Source organism: Camelus bactrianus, chromosome 3 (assembly GCF_048773025.1).
Source record: "Camelus bactrianus isolate YW-2024 breed Bactrian camel chromosome 3, ASM4877302v1, whole genome shotgun sequence".
NCBI lineage: Eukaryota > Metazoa > Chordata > Mammalia > Artiodactyla > Camelidae > Camelus > Camelus bactrianus.
The window spans coordinates 25,500,042-25,524,764 of NC_133541.1; the positions used below are offsets into that span (position 1 = coordinate 25,500,042).

Genomic DNA, 24,723 nt, shown 5'->3' on the forward strand with positions numbered 1-24,723 from the left:
TTGTATGAGTATTCGATTTTATTAAGAACATTATAAAACAGTACATTTAACAGAGGTGGGTTTATTTCCATATAATGCTTATGACATTTCTCTTGGCTCAGTTTTATCCAAAGCCAGGCCAACATCGTACTCTAAGGCACTTTATTGGTAGTATATGCTCTTTAGATGTGAAATTCTTGGGGCAACCTGCAACATTCAGATACCTATTGGCAATGTACCTCTAGGACATTTGGTGAGAGTAAACTTCAACCCCATGACCCCACACTGGGGCAAGGGTCGGGGAAGGAGAATACACACAAAATCACAAAAACATCACCAGCCAAGCACAGTATAGCTAATATCCATCCGCTTAAAATAGCATTGCATGTGGATTCAGGAAGAGTTTCAAAATATTTGTAGCTCAAAAGGAAAGGGGCAAAGACTGAAATGAACAGAGAACACACTAAGTTAGCAAATTAATTCTCTCCACTTCTAGCTGTAGAGGGTAATCAATATGAGTAAACAGTTAAAAAAACCTTTGTGGAAATTCAAATTGTAATAGAAGAGAAATTAAGGGCTCATTATTTCTAAGAGAATTCATTATATGATATCTGTTAGATGGACATCTCTCTAGTGCATTTTAAATATGACTCAACCTCAGGGTAGACGTATATTCCAATGATTCTTTGCTTAAAATAAGCCAATTTTGGGTACCATCTTTAGGTACTAGCATCAGAACTTATGGCACATTATCATGAATATTGTTTTGGTGACAAATTTAATCTTTTAAGAATCGATTTTTGGGAGGGATAGGGAGAATTCAAGCAGCACAGCTGCTCCATGAATATTGATTAAATACAGTAATCAAAGTAATCATCTTTTATTAAAAAAAAAAGGTTAAGCAATTTTATTATATGTCTCCTAAGTGGAATGCCCTTTTATTATGTATCCATTAGTTTCACTGTATATAACTAAGTTTACAGTTCCTTATACATGACATGTCAGTGTATTTAAAGTGTATTAGGGTAATTTCTAAACTGATAGAAAAGAAAGTGATTATATCTGTACAATATGGACCTGCATTCACCACAGGCCAGAGTCAACAGAGCTCTATTGTACTGTAAGAAATGCAATGGGAAAAAGGCAATCTGATAAGCCAGATCTGGTCAGCCCAATTGTGGATTACAGGAAAATTCTATTTCCAAAAATATAAGCCATTTGAAGTCAAGATTTAATTACAGCAGTATCCTTATAGAAAAGGAGGAGTCAATTCTTTGTGAGCACTGTGGATTCTATTACTATCTAAAAGCTATCTGGAATTACTAAAAAAAAAAAAAAAAATCTATATTCCTGAATATTGACCCACTGGATCAAAGTGTTACTGCCCAGTCTAGGCTTTACAAATATTTCTGGTACCTTGGTTCTGGCCCTGGTCCCATCATAATCACCGCACCCTGTTCTCTCAAATGTTGTAAAGAATGATGAACCCAAAACCTCAGGGGTTCCTGAAAGCTGCTATTAAATTTAAAACAGAGCAGCTAAAACTCTTTGCAAACGACTTCTCTGATGGGAACAATGATTTCCAACCTGTATCAAGAGAAGAATTCTCTTTTAGGTGCCCAGGGAAGTGATAAAGCTTGCTGAGTATACTAATCAAGGCCACTTGGGAAGACAGTTTTGTGGTTTATTCTCTGAGCCCCTGCAGTCATCCCTCATTATTGTTGTACCTGTAGCACGATTAGCAATGTAACCAATGAAATTTTAAAAAAAAAAACACAACATATAGAACCATCAACTCTAATGTCCTGCAGATCATGACAACACCAGCTCAGCTATAAGTCTTCCCGCAAATGCAGCTGGTCACTTCATTCATTTACTTAGTTTCAAAGAGCAGGAAGCCTGCAAAGGTAGAGAAGCGCTGGTGGTCCCCATGAAGAGCACCATTGCCCATCCTCAGCCAAACCTCATCCCCTTTGGCCAGCTTCAGCACAGCGTGGTTGCTGGATGTATCCGATTTCCCCTTGGTTTCATAGCTAGAAAGGAAAAAGGCACCAACTGCTTAGTCTTTGCAGTGAAAAGCCAGCTCTTTACCAAAATCTGTCCTCCCCTTCTCCCCCAGACTCCCATGTATTTAGGTATAGTCCTGGGATTAAATTCTCTAAATGGCATGTGGACAGCAATGACATGTGCCACTTATAGGACTGGCCAATACCAATACAACTCTCAGAAATGGCCCCTCTTGCTCATTCCTCATTATGACTGTGTGGAATGCTAATGACAATGACTAGGATGACCTTAGAAGCCATATGTTGAAGCCTGAGTGCTTGAAGACTGTTCCATGAGGAGAAAAGGAATTTCTATTTTGTTTAAGCCATTGGGTCAATGTTTGGGTCAATGTCAATCTACCCTAACCAATGGAGGACTTGGTACTAAAGGAGGGTCCTGAATAACCCAAACCAAAATATGTTGCATTGGCTCATGGTCAGGCAGAGAGCAGAGAGGAAACAACTATTGTGGGCTTGAACCCTGGAGATCCCTGTCATGCTGTAGCAAAACATTTGGGAAAACGTGTGACAACTTTCAATAGAATGCCTGACACATAAAACTTCCCATGAGCTTGCTGCTCTTCCCTCCTTCTGACTGTGGCAGTGGCAACAACCAGTGAGAATTTGGGAGTCAGTTTTACAGATGGCAGAACTGCTTTCACCCATCTGCATCCCCCAAAAACCTGGTGGAGCAATGATCCTTCCACCTTCCACACAGTCCCCTCCTCCACCCTTTCTGCTTCCTTCCCCAACCTGGAACTGGCCAAGAAAAATAGGGTTCTAGTGTGTTCAAGCCACAATAGTCTGCATCTCTTTGTTACAGCAGTTTCACCTACCTAACTCATCTTTTTCTTTTTTGGCCTTTCAAATGCCTCCTCTTACTAGAGGCCAGACTCCAGAAAAAAATGTGACAATCCCCACAAGTCATCAAAAGTAACTGAGAAAAGATAACCACAAAGTTTGTCACAGATAACTCACCACCTATTTATTTAACTACAGGAAAGGTGTTGGCTCTCAGGCTCTTTCCTGCATTTTAAGCTGACATCAGATCAAGTTGCAATATTTCTTTTTAAAATGATTTTTTTTTCCAAGGAGCCCTAGGACCAGGTTGCTAAGATAAATGTCAGAGCAGCAGCACAGCCTAGAGAGGGAGACCAACCCTCAACTCTCAACCTGCCGGCTCAGGGGCTGATAAAGGAAGCCATCAAGAGGGCTAGACTCGGTAGGTGAAGAGGGCAGAGAGGAGGGAAGCAGAAGAAAGGGCTGAGAGAGAAGGAAAGAATGAGTTAAGAAAAGAATACAAATGATTGGTCATGGAGAGTGTTGCTAGTAATTAGTTCAAGGTCTCTTATCAACCTCCTTATGCTCAAATTCATGAGATTTACTGCTTCCCAGACAGTACATATAACCTGGCTGTGTATTGATGTATGGGAGTTCTCAATGACAGCGAGGTTCATGCCAGTCTCTGTTGATTCCTTTATGCTTCCCTGGCCTTGGCCAGCCTTTAAGCAAACAATGGCAGCGTGGATACTCCCTGATGGAAAAGACCAGTCACCTGTACATGCTGAAGACTGTGTTGCCGTTGTGCATGAGATACACATACACTTCCTCTACGTCCTCATGCTTCATCATGCTGAAGGTGAAGAAATAGACACCTGGAAAAGGCAGATATTTACCCACATTTGAATTAACTATTGTATATTGAAGACCGGGAGATAGCAGGGAGATATGTCACATGACTTCACACTTCCTTTGTGTTCTATGTGATGTATTGGTTCTTCTTGGCCTTTATTCATATGAATGTCCCTTTATCTGCTCTCACCTTCAAATTGCTTTAAGTTTTTTTGTATACCGTGTATCCCTAACAAGATTACAAAGCCTTCAAAGGAAGGAGGCTCCTCTAATTTTGGCTGTCTCTCATTGCCCATCCTGCCCCTGACAAAGTGCTTAAGGGGAGGTACATGCTGTTCCTCCGTGTAGATCGACCAGTGTCAGCACCTGCCACAAGGCTCACATGGACAAAGTAGAGAGCCCTGCGTGGATGAACACATAGCCTTCTGTGGTTTAACAAAATGACCCAAGTGCAACACTTGCCACAAATGTTAGCCAAAGATAAGGCAGTGTAGCACAGATAAATGTTTATCAGTTCTAAAGAAACACTTCCAGTAATTTCCTCATGTTGTTCATTGTAAGTAGGTGAAATTATGTACAATAAATAGAAAGATTCAACTTTGACTCAGCAGCATGACCCTGCTACTGAAAATATGAATCCTCATTTAAAAAAGACCAACATATTTTAAAAGTTGTAAGTTTTCTTGTAAGAGTCTAGGGTTTCTAACTGAAAGCAACTTAATGTGCCTGAAACACTGTAAATACCAGTCCCCTCACTTAACGATTAAGAAGAATCCAATAGTGGTGGGATGAGCAAAAAGGAAAATCTTCCCAATTCCAAATGATCTTGGTTTGGAGAGTCCATTTTGAAAAGATGAATGAATACAAACTATCACGCTCTTATTGATGTCCATGCTACATTTTTTAAGTTTAAAAATTTTAATGGCCTTGTCTTAGTCTGTTTGAGCTGCTATAACAAAACAGCACAGATTGAAAAGCCTACAAACAACAAAAATTTATTTCTCATGGTTCTGGAGGCTGGAATTCCAAGACCAGGGTGCCAGCCTGGCCAGGTGAGGGCCCTCTTCCAGGTCACAGACGTCTGGTTGTACCCTCTTACAGCAGAAGGGACTAGGGAGCTCCGTGGGGCCTCTTCTGTAAGGGCACCCATCCCATTCATGAGAGTTCATGATGACCTAATCACCCTCCAAAGACCCTACCTTTTAATACCATGACCTTGGGCATGAGGTTTTCAATGTGTGAATTTTGGGGAGGACACAAACAATCAGACCATAATAGGCTTTGTAAAAGAAAAGTCCAGAGACATCTTAAAAAAAAAAAAATAAAGCACTTCACAGTTCTATGTTGTTTTCCAAAGGTGCAATCAAGTAATATTGAAGCTGTAAGGCTACTGTGTTTATCCATCTGCCTCTGAGTCAAGTTGAACTAAATAAAGAAGTATGATTATGCTTAATTTAGTTCCAGGCTTGCATATTCAATGTGCTGGAATAAAGGAAATGATATAAAAACAAGTCATTTCCATTCATATGCCTAAAGATGGGTCCACAGATGAAAAGTAAAGGCAGATAAAAATTAGAAACTCAAAGAAAGTAGTTTACATGCATTGAGTTTTTTACACTTTATAAAACTTGTTACATATACACACAACAAGTTTTCAATGCCTCAAGAAAATAAAGTAGGAATCAAAATGACAAAAAAGATACTATTTTTCCTGAAAAAAAAAATGACTACTATAAAAAATAGACACAGAAGCGTTTTAGAAAGACTAAGAAACCAGATGGTGAATAAATGAAGTGACTAGAGTTGGAAATACTAAAGTGAATCTATGTGATATCCACACATGGCTTTCCTTTGCAAGGAAAGGTACTGAAACCAGAGGCAACACATTTGCCCTATGGCTTTCAGGTCTTTGTGTGACTGTAATTGCAAAAGTCAGCCTTCTCTGTCCCATCACTCCCAAAATTGAAAAGTATAAAATGGCCCTTTTATAATCTATTGGGTGAGGCATGAACAGTAAAGTAGGAGTCAAATAATGATGGCTATTGTTTGAACTATGTCCAGCCCAAGAGAACCTAAAAAGCAACTAAATCCATGAGCTTCAGTTATGAAGCCATTGGAAGCAATGGAACCATTCATTGGGTGTATCTAGACACTTACGTAATCTATGACACACAGTGTTCAACAAAATAGTTATAGGAAAATTATAAACTTTCAGAGTAGAAAATCACATAAGAAGATTCAAAGCTTATTGAAACACGATGAAAGATTGTTTTGATCACTTCATATATTAGTTCATCTCTGACTTTAGCTGGGTAGAAAAGTTAATCAAGGCACATGTTAAAAGAATTTGTGGCAACGTGGCCACTGCATCCATCAGAATTTTCTCCGTTTCCTTCTGAATACCATATAGACACATAAGGAGAACTGAAAAGAAACACTGAAAAGTATTCATTCTTTGCAAAACTAGGACCCTGAAAAAGTCAGTACACTTAAAATACCAGTTAAGTGCTGTCACATGTAACTGACAGCGGGCAGAGTCACGTGGAGGCAACATGGAAGTTGGACAAGGAGTTTTAAGGAGGCCAAGTAGCAGCAGACGTCAAACAGTGCCCAGAAAAATGCACTCCCTGATGCAGAATGGCCACTCTGAAGTAAAGATGCTGAAAAGAAGCTCCAGTGTGCAGGGCCGAGATGAAGCAGAAGTTGTTTGGGGGGACAGTTGCTAGATAAAGTCCAGAAAGTGTGGAAAGCTGTACTGCAGTGGTGGATCTCAGAACCTACCAGCAAATATAAGGCTCTTAAAGGCAAAGGAATTGGCAAGTGCAAGGCTGGTTTCAGAAGTTTTCCTAGACCCAGAGCAGTCAGGGGAGGCTGAGGACGTGTGGCCACACAGGAAAAACACACAGAGCAGCAACAGTTAAAAGAAATGGGAGTCCCCTGGTGGCAGAAGAGGGAACCATTGAGTTACCAAGCCTGAAATTATACTGGGGTCCCTCCCCCTCCCCAAGAAACTACTGCATGGAGCTGATCTAGGAAAATCCAATTTATTTAACCATCAGTTAATTTTAGAAAGTAGAAAAGAACAACAAAAATTACCAATAGATGAAGAATACTCACCAACAGGAAATGTTATCATGTAGTAGATGAAAAATATAACCAAATATTCCATCATGAATTTAAAATATATTAATGATGCAAATCCCCTTTGAAGGAACATTTAAAAACAGAATACAGAAACTCGTAGTAGACAAGACCAGACAAGAGGAGGAACTGCAAACCAGGACATCGTGACTAATGTAAAACATAGAAAAAGTTTAAAATAAAAAGCATCACAGAAACAAGACAGAAGAAATTGGAAGAAGCAAAAAGGAGAATTAACCCTCAGAAGATAAAATTTAAAATGTGCAGGATAAAAATGGAAAAAGCAAACAACATGAAATGGAAGAGCACCAAAAGGTTAGAGAGAACTATACATACTGTGGACAGATAAGAAAAGTTAAAAACAAAACAAAGCATAACTAGAGTTCTTGAAAAAGTTAACCAGCGGTGTACTAAGGTGCCGAGGGGATGAGGAGACATGCTTGTGAATGAGTGGTCCACCACACAGGAGAGGAGCATTTTATCACTGACATTGTTTAGAACTGCTGGCCTATGATGATAGTAAAAATCTAGCTAACTTTTAATTGGTTTTATTACAGTTTTAAAATACTCTATAGACAATATAACCCCTTATTGCTGATTTCCTAACACAAATCAGACTGCTTCCAATGCCACCTCACCTTAGTACCCCAATGAGAAGAAAAACAACATTTATATTTATATTTTAAAATATAATTCAAAGAAACTTTCCTGGACAAAAAGAAGGCTTATACACACATATTGAAAAGATGCAGCAGGAACATTTGACCCAGAATGATTAACACTTCTAGAAAAAATCAACCGGACTTTGAAGATAAAGAAAAAATTCTTTGGGAAATCAAGTAGAAAGACTAAGTCACTTACAAGAGAAAAAAAACCCTCAGATTTATTTCAGAGTTCTCTGGACCAAATGCCAGGAAACAGGAAAAAATGTAAGCCAAGGTTTTTATTTGCAGCCAAGTTTCTATCAAAGAGTTTTAGAACATGTAAAGTCTTGGCGAATATTGATGTCATAAGTTTTCTTGAGAACATAATTAAAGGGTAAAGTATGACTAATAAAGAGATGTCTGGGAAACTTTGGCAAAATGACTAATGGTGAACACCGAATATATTTAACTGTAAGGTAAGTCCAAATAATAGCAGGGGATAATGTAAACCGAGAATGTAATTGTTTTATACCTTGACAGTATACAAATGATTCAACCACCAAAAATCAACATGTAAGAAAGAGATAAGATAACAACATAGTAAGTTCATTGACTGGCTTATTTGTAATGTTTGGGAGTTATATCCATATAACAATGCTATAGGTGTCTATGTATACACACCTGTAACAGTATAACAATGATATTTGTTATATCATTGAAGGTCACAGATGAAGCAATTTAAACATGACTTAAATCATTCTTAAAATACAGAGGTAAATACTGAGAAATGGAACACTTGTGCTTAAAATTGGGCAGTGAAGGAGAAAAAGAAGGCAGAATGGAAAACCGACCAGTCATTGTCAGGTGTTGGAGTTCCCAGGGGCTGACTACCAAGGGCTAGCACGAGGGACTTCAGGGGATGAAAGAATGGTTCTGTTTGATAGTATGGTAGTGATGTATCTCTATGCACTTGTCAAAACCAATAGACCTGTACACCACAAAGAATAAATTTTGCTAAATGCAGACTTTTAAAAACTCAGCCAGAATACCAGGGAAACTCGAGATAAGATTATGACAAATGAATTAGGTGTGTTAACAAATGAATGGAGTAACAGAACTGAAGGGCATGGGGAAGAAAGGATGTGACAGGGTTTTGACTGGATGCCTTAAATGTAAAAAGAATTGTGCACAAACGTCATACCCTAGTTGGTAAATTTGTATCTCATGGGACAGGGGTTTGCAATTCTATAACTACTTTGTATACTAAGGTTCAACAAATAAGTAAATAAATTATAGATTAAGAGAGCCTGGTTTCTCATTGTCAAAGAGAGAAGTTACAAATAAATAAAGGGAATGCTAGAATGAACCCAGTGGTGCTGGATTTGAGTCAGATGTATCAGAATGAACTCATGATTTTTTGTTTGCTTTTTACGCACAGTATAGATAGATAGGAAAATAAATATAAATATATATGCATGCATGGGTTAGTATGCATATGTATTTTCTAGCTCTATCCATTAACAGGACCTAGACGCAGTGACATCCTAATAGTGATGAGTACACCTAGTGCCCAGATCTTGGTTTCCAAATACTACTTTCCAATGAAAGGAACCGGGGAGCCTTGGGAAAGCTGGGTATTTTCAGAGCTGGGACAGGGAAAAATGCAATATTCACTTGAAGCAGCTGTGGCTCTAGAAAGTAAGAAAGTTGTGGGGGATTGAATAATGATCTCCTTGTGTGCCCATGTCCTAAACCCCCCAGGATCTTACCTCGTATGGCAAAGGGACTTCGCAAGTGTGATTAAGTTCAGGGTCTTGAGACGGAGGGATTAGCCTGGATTATCCAGGTGAGCCCAAGGGAATCACATCATCTTTAGAAGGAGGATGAGCTCAGTTATGACACATTTAAACTGTGAGAATTCTGACCTAAGGGCTTTTAAAGTCAGAGGTAACTATCCCCGCTTAAGGATTATTTGGTTCAGTTCAAGTCAGAGTTAATAATCTAAGTAATGAATGTTATCATTTTTAAAAGTGTTTTTTTCTTCTCAGATTCTAATTCACTTACTTTGAAATCCAACAGGGAAATATATATGTAAATGATTATTTGTTTTAACCAGAATCACAAAGAATTATTAACTCCCTTAGTCTCTTAGTGTCTTTCTTTGTTCCCTCCTCCTTCATCCTTCCCTTCCTCCCCCACCCCCCACCCCTTCCTTCTTTTCTTCCTTCCTTCCTTCCTTCCTTCTCTTTCTTGATTGCTAGATTGATTAATTCATCATTTATTTATTTTTACTTCTCACCTGATACTGGAGCCCCAAATCTACCAGTCATGACATCAAAGAAGTTTCCAATGTTGGTTTCAACGCTGCTGAAGATAATCCCACTGTTCTGATTGCTGAAGTGAGTTGCCAGAGACGCCATGAATGCAATCTAATGAGAGAGTTGATGGTTAAAAAAGGCAGTTGATTTTAGAGAAATAAGGTTTTTATAGTAGTAAGTTTATTTCAACAATATTTGTAACAGCAAGATTGGAAATAATTTAAATGTTAATCTATGGAGAAAGAATTAAACAAATCATGGTAATTTCTAACATTTTTATGGCTATGCAGCCATTAGAACCACAGCATATATCAAATTTTGAGCATGTGTTTTAAGAAACATTATCCCTTAAAATGCTTTTTGAGATATTAAAATTCTATTATCAAATAATACTGAAAAATGTGGGTGCAATCTTCTACCAATAGCTATTAAATGGCCATTAGCATATTAAACGATCTGAGAAGTCCTGCAGTCAAACAGCTTTTTAATTTTGTTTACCCTGTGCTGTTTTTATCCCTAAAGGATACCTGTGATATTATGATTTATAATAAATATATATTTAGTATTCATATCCAGTTCTGGTCCAGACCTCCTAAAATCCTTGGAATTTCCTAAGTGTGGAGAACAAGCAAAGTGTCTTTTTTACGTTCTTGAGGTAACTTTTGGGAAGCACTTCAGGATGGGAAGGTGGAGCGATTCAGGATTAGAAAGTTGGAACTTTGAGCCCCACTTCCCCTCCCCTCCCTACACCCCCCCACAACACACACCTCCATGGAAGAGAGAGGGGCTGGATGTTGAATCGATCACCAATGGCCAATGATTAATCAATATTGCCCATGTAATGAAACCCACATAAAAACCCAAAAGACAAGTTTCAGAGAGCTTCTCAGTTGGCAAACACATGGAGATTTGGGGAGGGTGGTGCTCTCAGAAAAGATGTGGAAGTTCTGTGCCCTTTCCCCACACCTTGCCCTATGCATCTCTTCCGTCTGGCTGTTCCTCAGTTACATCCTTTCTTAACAAACTAGTGAGCTAGTAAATAAAATGCTTCTCTGAGTTCACTGAGTCGCTTTGATAAAGTAATCAAACCCAAGGAGGGTCATTGGAACTTCCGATCGATAGCCAGACAGAAGCGCAGGTGACAATCAGGACTCGGGACTGGTGCCCAAAGTAGGGGAGGTGGGCTGGGCAGTCTCACAGGACTGAGTTCTTAACCTGTGGGATCAGACGCTACCTCCAGGTAAACAGGGTCAAAACTGAGTTGAATTGTAGGACATCTAATTGGTGTCACAGAATTTCTGGGCAGTGTGGGAATACCCCGCACGTCAAACTGTACCACCACTGAAGAGTCACATTTGAGAGTCAATGCCAATTCCCTAGCCAAATGAGTCATTCAAACTGAGTGTGAATTAGATCAATTAATTCTTTAACTTGGTGGGATTTTCTGTCTTGAATGAATGGGAGTTTTAAGGGAGAGGGGTGAGAGAGGAAAGAGATCAAATAATCCGAAGTCCTGGAAGACTTGGGGTGTAGGGAGTGGGAGGCAGCCCTGAGAGAATCAACACAGGAAGGATGTGGGCAGTCAGAAGGATCACGAGGGCACTGGACACAGAAGGATGAAGAAGGGGGGACACCAGAGGAGAGATTTAGAAATGAGAATGAAGGGACCTGGAAGTCACCCTCCTTTACAACCTGCCTAAGACCAGTCTTCTCTCCTCTGGATGCCTCCTTCAAAACTGTGAAAGTAATTCTCCCAAATGATTGTGTTGTGGTTTTAGGGTCAAAAAGCTGATGGAACAAATGTAATAATTGCCCACTTGTTCTCCATTAAACTGGCTACTGTAGGGCCTCTCAGCCAGGGTATAACCATTCACAGATTGGGGTTAGTTTCTAGCTTTGAGAATGTTTATCATTCATCTTGTTAAGTACCTTATAAGCATCTGTCTCCTTTTCTTTGTAAATTTATACTGGCACGTGGATCCCAGGTTGCTAAAATTATTAAATAGCATTCATTAAAAAGTTACAAAACTGCAAAAGCAGATAGGATAACACACAGGAACTCTTAGTTTATGCTTAAAAAACTGAGACCCAGAAAAATGATGGGATTTGTCCAAGGTCAATCACCACATGCACCCAAATAAAGGGCCAGGTTTTCCCCCATTGATCTGTCAAATAAAAGTTGCTCTGTATGCTAGTTCTTTAAAAGTTTCTCATGTTATATTGTCCACAATAACATTAATCAAAACCAATCTAAGAAAGAAATGGAAAATTTTATTCGAGCCAACCTGAGGAAATAACCCAGGAGATAGTCTTTCAGGAAAGCTCTGAGGACTGTTCCAAAGAGGTACGGGGGTCGGGGTGGTGGAGGCCAGTATATGGGGTTTTGGTGAAGGGGTCCACACAGTGAAGCACACATTTTGGTGAAAGGTTACTGCTATTTGAGAGGAACAAATACCATAGTTAATGGTTTCAGTGCTTTTCTAAGTATGGAGAGATGCAAGAAACTGGGCTCATCCCTAATTCAAAAAGACACCTTCATCCCAATATTCATAGCAACACTATTTACAGTAGCCAAGACATGGAAACAACCTAAATGTCCATAACAGATGACTGGATAAAGAAGTTGTGATATGTTTATAAAATGAAATACTACTCAGCCATAAAAAATGATAAAATAATGTCATTTGCAGCAACATAGATGGCCCTGGAGAATGTCATTCTAAGTGAAGTAAGCCAGAAAGAGAAAGAAAAATACCATACGACATCACTCATATGTGGAATCTAAAAAAAAAAAAAAAGGCAAATGAACTTATGTATATATATAACAGAAACAGACTCACATAGAATACCGACTTGTGGTTGCCAGGGGGAGGGGTTGGGAAGGGCTAAACTGGGAGTTCGAGATTTGCAGATACTGACTGATATACATAAAATAGATAAACAAGTTTATACTGTATAGGGAAATATATTCAATATCTTGTAGTAGTTCACAGTGAAAAAGAATATGAAAATGAATATATGTATATTCATATATTCACTGACTATACCTCAATAAAAAAAATTTAAAAAAGAAAAGAAACTAGGTTCATAAAATTTTCTCCTGAATATATCTATCTCAGGGCCGGTTCTGCCAGTTTTCCCAGAGCAAAAGGTGCCTCATGCTGATCTTCACCCTGAATTCCCCCCAGGGTGTATCGTGGGTCAGCGACTACAGCGGTGGATGACTTGGTTCTTGCAGAAGTGGATGGTGGGCAGCATTCTTTATTTTATGATCCCCTCCCTTTTGGCCTTAATTTCAACCAAGATTTGGGAGGCATTTTGTGACCACTTTGTCCCATGGCACTAGGAATGCTCATTTCCAGGTCAGGCAAGGATTACCTTGGCATGCTACTCAATGTGCTGATAACTGGGTTAACAGTAGCCCAAATCCTCTGGACCTCCTGTCTTACTAGTTGTGGTCCAAGAAGTGGTTCCCTCTTGGAGCTTCTTCCCACAACGAGAGTTACACTGTTACAACCATTGATCTTATAGAACAATATACTTGGTCAATCGTTTCAAGTCCCCTAGACATCGTTATTTTTATTGGAGGCTCAATTATGCATTGGTAACGCAAGGAACAGTAGTTACGTGAAATAGGCAGAACACAGGGAATACCATTAGCAACATTTATAATATAAGGTTATAAGTAAGTAATGTTGTCTCCTAAGGAGTTCCATGGCTGGTGCCAGAAGAAGAAAAATTGATCTTTGTGGTTGCGCAGGGATTTCTACTGTTGGGGAAGTCTGGTTAATGAGTCTTGCAGATGGACAGTGCACACCAGAGGGGAAGGGGGAGGCCCAAAAGGGCAAAGAAAAATTTATGTTTAAAAATTTCCTGTCTTGACTTAAAATATGAGTTTTATTTCATCAGTATGTTCTCTCAATTACTTAGTTTTAACCACAAGTTGCTATTTCAGGAAGACATATCAGCCAGAAACAACCTTAATAAAAATTGCTAGTTTTCAGTGCTAATGGGAGTCCTTTCAAAGAATCTGTTTTTATAGTATTAGCCACATATATAAATAACCCAGACTTAGTAATTTTCTTGGTGACTTAACCCCACATTTGCAAGTTTTAGATCTTACTGACAAGAATTTTGAAGATCATTTAAGACAGAAATAAAGAGTAGATAGGTGGGTACTTGAGCTTGGAATAAAATGTCCAATAACAGCCTTATAAATGGATTAAACAAACTTTAAACTGAGATAAATATCATCTGGTCTGGAAACCTGTAGGTGAGTGATGCAAAATGAAACGTCTCTGGTGATAAAGAAGATACTGATGAGAAAAGTTTAGGTAACAATTATGCCACAAAATCTGATATGATAGAAAGCAACATTTGTATATTAATACCCATACATGTGACTTCAATATGTAAATGTAACAAAACTAATAAATAAATGGAATGGTCAAATGTCTACTTAATAATATTTTATGAATCTAAAAACTTATATATTCAGGTTGCCAAGAACCTTTTTATCTAACATATCTCCTCATTTGGAAAGTGAGAGATTAGCTTAGTTGATATTCAAGATCACTTTGTATTTGGTCTAATGAGGGTGTTGAATTTTACCCTTCATATGTTTCTCTTCTCCCTAAGAATGATTTCAAAGCACTTTGACAGCTAGGTCTTATGCAAAACCCCTGTGGTGGCGATGGACAGATTGAGACTCAGGTTTAGTCAACACTGAGGATGAAGAAGCACCCAAGCCTTCTGATTCTTGGACCCTGATGGTCAGGACAGTGTAGAAGTCACCTGGAGACGTGCCAGGATGACTTACCTGCAGTTCTGGTGGAACCCCTGGGTAGCCCTTCTCTCCTTTGGGGCCATGCTGCCCTCGCTCCCCTCGTGGCCCCAGGTCACCTTTGTCTCCTTTCTCACCTTTGGCCCCTTCGTGGCCAGTGGCTCCATTATTGCCATTGTTCCCATGGTTTCCTTAAACAACCAGACATTATCATATGAGAAAGCCCAGTCACTCATACTTACCATCTATTTCTATACCAATGTAGCCCCCCTCCTCTGTTTTTGCCAAAATACACAAACTCAGTTGTAAAAGGGGACCATTTGAAACAATCCCAAATCCAGCCTTGGGGGACATGATCAAATGGGATCTCTTTTAAATGGGACACTGAAAATGGCCTTAGATGCTCTTAAGGCTCCAGGCTCCAAAGCTTGTTTTTCTTATCAAGCAAGACTTGAATGAAAAATTGGGTAGAAGACTGATTATTAAAGCATCCTTTATAATAGCAAAGATTGGAAACCGCCTGTATGTCCACAAATACTGAAAGGGCTAAGTTTAAAAATGGTACATCCCAGTAAATGTTGTTACATAGGCATAAAGAGAGAATGCTGAATAAAAATATTTAATAACATTTAGTATGATATTTTTAGCTAAAAGGGGTTATGAATCAATTGGACATAGCATGATAGTATGTGTATATATATATATAAATAGGATGGAGTTGTGCATCTATATACATATTTTATCCAAAGGGGGAAAAGACTAGAACAAATTACAAAAAAATATTTGCAGTGCTTTATTTTTTCTAATGGATGAAACATGAGTGATTTTTGTGTCATTCTATATACTTTCCTTGGTTTTTTTTTTTTTTTGAAGTTTTCTTCAAAGAACACGTACCACTTCTATAACTGGAGGAAAAGTGAAAATGATTGATAAAAAAATTATTACAATAATCTTGAAAGCAAGACTTGGATAATGATTTCAACTCTTTGCCACTAAGAGAGAATTTCTACACCTCTCCCTTTGTTTTTATATTTGTTGAATTCCAGACCCTTTTGCTGTTGACTTTCCAAGCCACCTTTGATCATGTATCAAACTGGGCTTGCAATTCTTCCAGGCTGATGAACTTTGACTGTGTTTATAGGTCAATGTACTAATAACAAAACTGTTCTTGATGGAGAGTGTGTAGCCAAGGCCAGCCTGTCCTATAATCCAGAAGAGTTTAGTATCCAAACTAAGAAGGGTCTGGATAGCTCCTTCCCCTTAGCACTGCACCTGCTGTCTTTGTTGTTCAGTGACATAGATTCAAAGCTTGGAATCATAGTTTAAAGTCTAGAAGAGCACTGTCTCATTCTAAATTTGGTTTCATTTGAAAAGCTCCTCAAAAGTATTTTAAAAATTTAACCCTGTTTGATAAATATTAACAGCAATGGGAGTAAATTAGAGAAGAGTAAGTGGAATTTTGCCAAACCCCGAGGAAAAGTTTTACCCCTGGGAATTAACCTAGGGAGAAGAAAGTCACTTAAACCCCCAGGTAGATTTGGGAGTCCTGGGACGGAGAGGACCTGAGCAGCCCTCTCCTTGGCTGACCCAGGTCGCTCCATGCTGGGTCACCACTCAGTAGGGTAGAGATGGTGGAATGGTGGGTCTAGAGGGACCCAGTGGAGCTCTGCAGCATGCCCCGTGCCACCACGTGGTGCTGGAGCCCCAAAATGTCCCTGTGGCTCCAACAGAGGCATGAAGGTCAAGTGAGAGACAGCTGAGTGGGGAAAGACCCTGAGATCAGGGGGGAAAAAATCTGGTGGGACCTAGACTCAGACAGAAGGAAGTGTAGCTCAGTAAATGGGACCATGGAGATGACTATAACCCAGAGCAGCAAGCTCTCTCTCCTCACCTGAAAGCTCTCCTCTCCTCCCCATCTTCACTTCATCAACCCCTGAAAGTTAGATCTAGTGTCCCGCATGGAGCACACAGTGGCAGAAATACTGCAACCCACTCAGCTCCAGTGGTTCCAGACTCCATGCTGGTGAAGGCCCTCATAGCCTGTAATCTGGTGCCCCACTGTGCCCAGTGCTTGTGGGATTCTGCCAGTGGTATAGATAATAAATACTATTTTTTATACCATTCCATCTGGTTAACTCAGTCAACCCAGTTCCCTGCCCAGCTTCCTTTTGGATTTCCCAGGCATAAGCTTTGGCTCACATATGTCATCCCAAATTATTGAGGTTCGCCCCTGGCTCCTGTTTTGGCACAGTCTGCAATTAGGCTGGAAAGAGTGCATCACTCTCATCCTTACCTGGAATGCCGGGGGGGCCAGGAGGTCCTGGGGGGCCTTGGTAGCCTCGGAAGCTGTAGTCTCCATGGCAACATTTGCTGCAGTCTGGGGGCAGTCCTCCGGTTGGTGGAGACTTTAAAAAGATACAAAGAGAAGTGTCAGAGAAAGGTAAGTATGAGTAATTAGGACTTTTGAATTTCCTCTGGCTTCTAGGTAATTTTCATTCCAAACAACCCACAACAACATCAGAAAAGAAAGTGAGTATGTCAATGGCAAAGGAGTCAGGGAGTAGCTAAGGTGAGGTGAAAGTCAGAAGGCCAAGGACAGGAGAGTCAACAGAAGAGCATGCTCTTTGGAAAGGACCGTGAGTGGGGGTGAGGATCGGAACAGGATTTCTGGGAAGCGTGTTCCTGACACTGCAGGTGTCAGGAAAAGAGGAGGCTCTTTCAGAGGAGGAGTTGGAAACATTCCCTGTCTTCCAACTGCCAGGCGTCTCGGATGTAGCTAGATGGAGTCAATGACCCTCAAATGATAAAATTTACCAACTTCAAATATAATTAAGACTCTCCATATTTACGATACCAGGTTAAGAGTTCTTAGAAACTCTGAATTGTAGCTTCTCAAACAGTCACAACACACACAAATTATCTTAGGAAATTAAGGAAAGAATATTCATTAACCCAATAAATTCTTATTAATTGTCTACATTTTTTTTGATGTCTAATTTTATTTTTTTAATTAAAAAATTTTTAAATTGAAGTGTTGTCACTGATTTTCAATGTTGTGTTAGTTTCTGGTGTTCAGCATAGTGATTCAATTATACATATATATTCTTTTTCCTATTCTTTTTCATTATAGGTTATTACAAGATATTGAATATGGTTCCCTGTGCTATACAGTAGGATCCTGTTGTTTATCTATTTAGTTATTTATATCTTGATACAAATTTAACTTCCTTTTTTTAACTTCCACTTTAACATGATGTTCTGTTTTATATTCCACTTGACAATTTAAAGTTATTGTCGCATGATTTGAACTGAGATTTAATGAGTACTTAGTGGATACTAAATGTATTCAAATAGGACACTGAGTTAAATGCTTATTTATTCAGAGATAAATTTCTAAAATTTGTACTTAGTGTCAAGGAGCTAGAGATTTGGCAGAAGTTAATTGACAGAAGAGTTCGAGTTGCTTATAAATTTGGAGTCTCACTCATCTACATTGGCAATTTGATTTTTAATCATAGCATACAAAGGATTTGTGGAAACTTTCTTGGACACCAATTATAATTCAATGGTTTTCTGAAAATAGCATATTGTTGCTAAAGGATTCATTTTGAAAAAGGAAGGGAGGTAGAGAGAGAGGAAGGAAGGAAAAGAGGGAGGGAGAAAGAGAGAAAGGGAGAAAGGGAGGAAGGAAGAAGTCATTTAAAATTCAAGTTTTCTCCATCATTAGAAATCCAAGCAGAAAAATGAATCAAGGCTTCATATTGCTGCATCTCTAGACTTTACTCTTAGTTTCCAGTAGAAAATAAGCTTGGATATGATCCAGCAATCCCATGCCTGGGCATACATACATTCAGAGGAAATTATAATTTGAAAAGATACATGGACCCCAATGTTTATAGCAGCACTATTTACAATAGCCAAGACATGGAAGCAACCTAAATGTCCATTGACAGATGGTTGGATAAAGATGATAGGATACACACACGTACACACACACACACACACACACACACACTGGAATACTATTCAGCCATAAAGAGGAATAAAATAATGCCATTTGCAGCAACATAGATGGACCTGGAGATTGTCGTAGTAAGTGAAGTAAGCCAGAAAGAGAAAGAAAAATACCATATGATATCAATTATATGTGGAATCTAAAAAAAAAATGAGGCAAATGAACTTATTTTAAAAACAGAAACAGACTCACAGACATAGAAAACAAATTTGTGGTTACCAAGGAGGAAGGAGGGAGTGGAGAAATAATTCAGGAATTTGGGATTTGCAGATACTAACTACTACATATAAAATAGATAAACAGCAAGGTCCTCCTGTATAGCCCAGGGAACTATATTCAATGCCTTGTAATAGCCTATAATGAAAAAGAATATGAAAAGGAATATATATGTATAACTGAATCACTATGCTATGCACCAGAAATTAACACAACATTGTAAACTGACTACACTTCAATTAAAAAACATTTTTTAAATGCAGAAATGGTTATGAGTCACATTAAAAGTCAACAAAACCTCAAAAAAAAAATACAAAAAAGAGCTCAGACTTTTTCCTTACTCTCATTCCTTTCTCCTGAAGGTTCTCACCTAGCTATTAAGAAAAAATGCAGAATAGTATCTACAGTCCACACAAATTTCCCTGCAACAGCTCAGAGCCCAATCTCAAGTGATCAGGAGCTACAATCAGAAGTTACCTCCCAGTCTAATCACCTAAAATTCAAGTTTTCTCGATCATTATTCCCAATCTGGACAGGTATGGGAGTCTATGAAAACCTTTTATAAAACTGGTGGAGGAAAAGATAAACAGTGAAAGCAGTGGTCTGAGACGAGGGACTTCAGACACTTGGAAAGTCAGACACCACAGCACCACCCCTCCTTCTCATCCAAAGATGCAATCTGAGAAGTAAGTATTCCATTAATTTCCTGGGATGATTTTGCTAATATGAAATACAGCCTTTTAAGCTCCAAGAAATCCTAGGTTCTGCCAATAATGAATTTTAGGGAAAGAGAAGGGAGGGGAAGGAGGGAAAATCCTGAAGTGGAAACCATTCGTTTAAAAATAGAAGTGAAAAACTGAGCTGTTAAGAACTACAGAAAGAGAACTGGACTGGAACCAGAACACCCATCTCAGTTCCGTGTAAATTTCATGAAGTCACTTTTCCCCATACATCATTTTCCTTGTCTACTAAATTAAAGGATTGGGTAAGATGGCCATGAATTTTCTTTCCAGCTCTATAATGCAAACAAAGATACTGAAGTCTTTTCCAAAGCCTCAAATAGTGACTTAGACTTTGCTTTTTAGTCTAGTATCTGGGCATGAGAAGCTAGCTCTGGAGATGGGGTTGGTCAGCATCAGAGCTAGCTGGGACTGAGTGAATGCCCAAACACTTCGAGAGCATAGAGATGCCACCAAAACAGAAGAGACTTCTGGTCACTAAGTCCAGCACCTCCTGAGAACCCTCCTGCAACATTTCACAATGGGGTCCTCCCTCTGGCCCGGTCTTTCAAATTTCATTCAAGTGGAACAATGTTTGTGGGCCTTTGGATGGACCCTTAGAACATATTGGCTGGATGTGTTCGCTGAGTTTTCTCCCAGGGAAGGGAAAGTCACATACTAGATAGTTACTGTCTATACCCCCTTAAGTTTATCAACCCATTTCCCAAAATTAGGTCAAATTTGTATACCAAGAACATGCAAATGGGCAGCATGGGAGGAAGGAGGCATCCCTAAGACAAGACCCATCCGTTTTGTAGATGGAGACGTAGAGGCAGCTACACAGAATGGAGCGCTACTTCCGTAAATGACTCTAGGAGTTTTCACCCAAGGAGGAGGGAAGAGAAAAAAGGCGAAGGGAAGAGGAAGAGGGAGAGACAGGTGTCCAGGAAGAGGACGGAGACTGATAAAGGTGAATAATGAAAAGCGACAGAGGAGAAAATGTCAGGAAAAGAGAGTCCAGTCTGCTCATCCCCATCTCTGCACATACCCGATGGCCAGAGTCATCTTTCCAGAACACAAACCTGATTAGCTCCCCACCCTGCTATGAACAAACAGACAGACAAAACTTTTGCTGGCAAAATTAGGTTGAAGCTTCTCTACCGGCCAACAGACTCATCCCGCCTGACACTAAAACCACTCATGTCTTCTTCCCCAGCCGGCGCTCCAGCCACACCCGCTCCTCCAAGTTTCTCTCCAGGCTCTTGCTGTGGCACGCATTTTTTTTAATTTTAGTTTTTCCGTGGATAGCCATCCCTTTTGTCTCATCTTTTGAGATTCAGCTTAGCGGCCACCACCATTCTGATTGTTTTCCCCCAACTCCCTTTTATGCATTGTCGTTCATCGCGTGATACTTCATGAGCTGTTCATTTATCCCCACGAGAGCCCTTCGGAACTGCTCAGAGATAGGCGCTTGGGCATATTTACCGCCATCCTCAAGCTTGGCACATAACAGAAGCACAGGAAATGATTGGTGAAAGAAGCGGGGAAAAATAGGATTAAAGGAAAAGAAGAGCTAGGGGAAGCGAGGAAAGAAGGAAAAACACAGTACAATCCAAAGTTCAAAGTGGTCTCCACTTCAATGGCAGAGAGTTGCACTGAAACCTCTAGAATATCAGTGTTTCTTGTTGGAGGCTGGTTTGGAAATATTTCAGAAATCTAAGGAAGTTTGAAAGTCCCCCTCCTTTCAAAAAGCCTGGCTTAAACAAAAAAAAAAAAAAAAAAAAGAAAAAGCAAAAAACAGAAAGTGGCTTCTAACCCATTCATCTGATTTCAGCATGTTAGATGCCTAGGGGCACCAGTAGGTGGGGTGAAAAAGAAACGTAATTTGGATTTCAGTTGCCTACTGGGGTGTTGGTTGCCAAGAACTAATGAGAAAGGACAGCCTGCATCTGCCTCCTGCCGCCTCTGGGGGCTCACACTGCCATGGCCGGGAAGGATCCAGCAAAGATCCTTTTATTGAAACAGAAAGTCCAGATCAAGGCTTGGACAAAAGTGAAAATGTCTTCACCCCTGAGAAAACCTCAGATTAGCCCTCATTGCTCTTCAGCCAAAAGGTTGTCGGATGAACGGACAAGCTCTAAAAGTGGCTTTCAAAAAACAGGATTGTATTGGAGGTTATCATTTCTTCTGTGGCTCATCAAAGGAACAGTGTTTTCTTGGCACAGCCCCACAGAATGGTGCATTTGTGGCCAAGTTAGACATCCCAGGTTTGTCCCAGATCTACAGCTACTTCCGCGTGTGACCTTGGTCTGATCATACTACCAGTCTCAATCAAAACTTCTCAGTCTGTGGTGGGAGGGGTTTCGATTTCAGTTTCATGGACTTTTTCGGGGCCTATTCAATGCATAGAAGCAGTCACTTCCTGTGGTAAAACCTATTTGTTCAAAGATCATATAATTCAGAGTAACTCTCCTCGTCCCCTTGTCTGATTACCACATGCTTGATACCTAGAAGGTAAATCAAAATCTGCTGCTTCTGTGTGTTGTGCACCTGAAACTAATATAATGTTATATGTCAATTACACCTCCATTAAAATGTTTTTCATTAAAAAATAATAAAGGCAAATTAAAAAAACCTGTTTCTTCCTGTTCTTAATGTTTTAAATTAAATTGAGTTTCATGAATTTGCCATTCACTACACTGAAACCTCAACTCACTGCCATACCACCCTGAAAGAGTTAAAGGTGTTTCCTTGGACGCTGAGCTTACACACCCAGAAATAAATCAAGTCCTCTGTGATTATCAGGCATTGCATCACACAACACAATCAGGTTTGCATTTTAAATACAGACAGCCTTTTTTTTGTTTTAACTCTTTGGTCCTTTTTAAAACGGGGTGAATATAGAGGCTTAGTAACCTAGAACTCCATAAATCAAACAACAAAGCCTGGTGTGAAATGTCACAGTAGATTCGCACATCGAATGAAAAACTCAAAGGGCAGCTTCTCCTGGCTGGGAAGCAATTAAGCACGTCCAATTTTCTTATGATCTGCAAATGATTATCTACAGTGGTCATCTGTCTGCAAAGGTCAGCGCTCTTCCTTTCCACACCAGCAGAGCCAGAAAGAAACCAAGTCACAGAGAGCAGGGAGCTGGCCGCCGCTGTACCCCTTTCTGATGGGGCGGCTGCAGCCTCTCTTTATCTCAGTACATCCATGATTTTCCAACAGAGACCGGCAGCGCCCCAAGTATCCCAGAGCAACCCAGAGAGAGACCCACAAGCAGCGCAATCCACTTCTCGAAAGCATTGATCCTAGGAATCAAAGCTGAAAAGAAAAGAAGAGAAGAGAAGAGAAGAGAAGAGAAGAGAAGAGAAGAGAAGAGAAAAGAAATGAAAAGAAAAGAAAAGAAAAGAAAAGAAAAGAAAAGAAAAGAAAAGAAAAGAAAAGAAAAGAAAAAAGAGCAAGAGTAACACAACTCATTAAACTTTGACAGTAATCCTTAGAAGAGAATTCTGAGTACCTGGCCCCAGAATGGGGTGATCTGGGCTAGGTCATCTACCTCGGGGTGCGGTAGCTCATCTGGTCTCAGGGATTTTAGGTCTGTAGAAGTGTTATTATCCACAGTCCCAGATTTAGGATGGCTCCGCTCTCTCACTTTCTCCCTCCTGGAGCCGCTACGGCCAGTCTGCTGATGGCTTTGCACTATTCTTGCCACCACTTTATTAGCTCTTCTGCTCACCTCCATGTATTCATCTTGACACAGGCAAAAAGGGAGGAAAAGCAAAACCAGCAGGTGCCAGCAGACGAGCTGCCTCCCGTGCATGATTCTCAATAGAGCCACAGAGCCTCTGGGAGAAGACGGCTGGGGCTCCAGGCGCCGTGGTCTCTTCGGGCAAGTGCCAAGGCTGGAGATGAGAGCTGCAGCCGGCCGGGCGGTTTTATACTTGGGTGGGTAATAAATAAGGCTGCAGTCATGCCAGAGGGAGAGCAGCCCTCCTCCGCCAGCAGAACAGCCCCCATTCATCACTTTCCCACACCACAGGCAAAACGATATGTGTGCACAGCTCCCAGTTGGTGGGGTTCATAAATGTCACACCTTGGCACGTTTTTTTGTTAAAGTGTGGAGAAAACATACACAACCAGCTGGAAACAGGCAGCATGTGTCCAGTGGTTTGCTTTTGCGATTAGACATGGAAAGGCCACGCCTTCTGCGGTCTAAGATGTCTTTTGGAAAAACCGGTTCCTGGGCTTGCCAGGAAATTCGGGCTTAACTGCATCAATTCCGTCTGAAACGGCAGTGGGAACCTGTTCAGGGCAATCAAAGGAGCTCTGCACCCTCATTGTGCAGTTAATATTTCCCCACTGCAGTCCACTTAAAGAAACTCATTTCCCCTTCTGGCTCCGGCACAGAAGGCAGTTGGGTGACTCCACAATGCTAAGCTGGAATCAGGTGCAGAGTCTCTGGGTTTAGCAAAAGCATTTCCCCATCCTAGGTTTCATTTCCTTTTCCCTGAAGTTTCCAGGAGCCAGAGGTAGATCAAAGTGGACCAAGTCGCTTATTACCAGATGATGATAGAGAATCCTGCTTCGTGTTAAAAGAAGGTTTTCTGTCTCTGGCCACTCTTCCTTCTGACATATTCTTGATTAAAATTGAAGAAATGGAAAGAAAACAGCCTCCTCCAAGTAGATCAGGATGGAGAGAATTATCATTTCCTTTATGAAACTTGCCACATTTTTATGAATTCAGCCAAAGAGAAAATGAGCACTCTAACTTCTTCCTGATGATAAATTAAGAGACCTTATGTAGTTTTGCCACTAAAAATTGCTTCTATTTCCGTATCCTTTAATATGACTCATCACTCACATACCAAAAAGTCACTGCCTCCTCCATGAGGACAGAAGAGATTCTGGGACTTAGAGGCAGTGAGTGGCCAGGGTGTTGCTCAGAGGATAAGGGTGGCACCATAGGAAGCCAACCTGGAGAAGCCTGGCCTGACGAGGAGGAGGCAACGGAGCAGCTAGAGAGAGTACTGCTCACAGCCTCCCTCCCTACTCAGCGAAGGGGCTTGGGAACCAGGAGCTGTCTCCTGAGGTGAGATGTGTCACTCCCACAACTACCAGAGCCGCTGCATCTCAAGCCCACATTTATACATAGAAAGGCTGTGATGTGGAGGATGGAGCGAGAGAGTCAGTAAAACGAACGCTCTCCAGGTCACAAACGCGGGGACTTT

General features: G+C 40.3%; 1 protein-coding gene across 3 annotated transcripts; it reads right to left on the reverse strand.

Moving 5' to 3' along the window:
* Positions 1–23,635, reverse strand: C1QTNF3 (C1q and TNF related 3). Of its 3 annotated transcripts, none has more exons than XM_010955554.3 (6): positions 23,052–23,635; positions 16,836–16,947; positions 14,579–14,733; positions 9,741–9,870; positions 3,580–3,679; positions 1–2,012 (listed from the first exon to the last, which is right to left on the reverse strand). In XM_010955554.3, the coding sequence occupies exons 1-6, from the start codon at positions 23,514–23,516 to the stop codon at positions 1,853–1,855; spliced, it is 1,122 nt and encodes a 373-aa protein (XP_010953856.2). In that variant the 5' UTR covers positions 23,517–23,635; the 3' UTR covers positions 1–1,852. The 3 variants fall into 3 exon arrangements, with proteins under 3 accessions (XP_010953856.2, XP_010953855.2, XP_010953857.2); XM_010955553.3 differs by having other exon boundaries at positions 23,013–23,633; XM_010955555.3 differs by having other exon boundaries at positions 23,232–23,621.
* Positions 23,636–24,723: the final 1,088 nt, after the last annotated feature.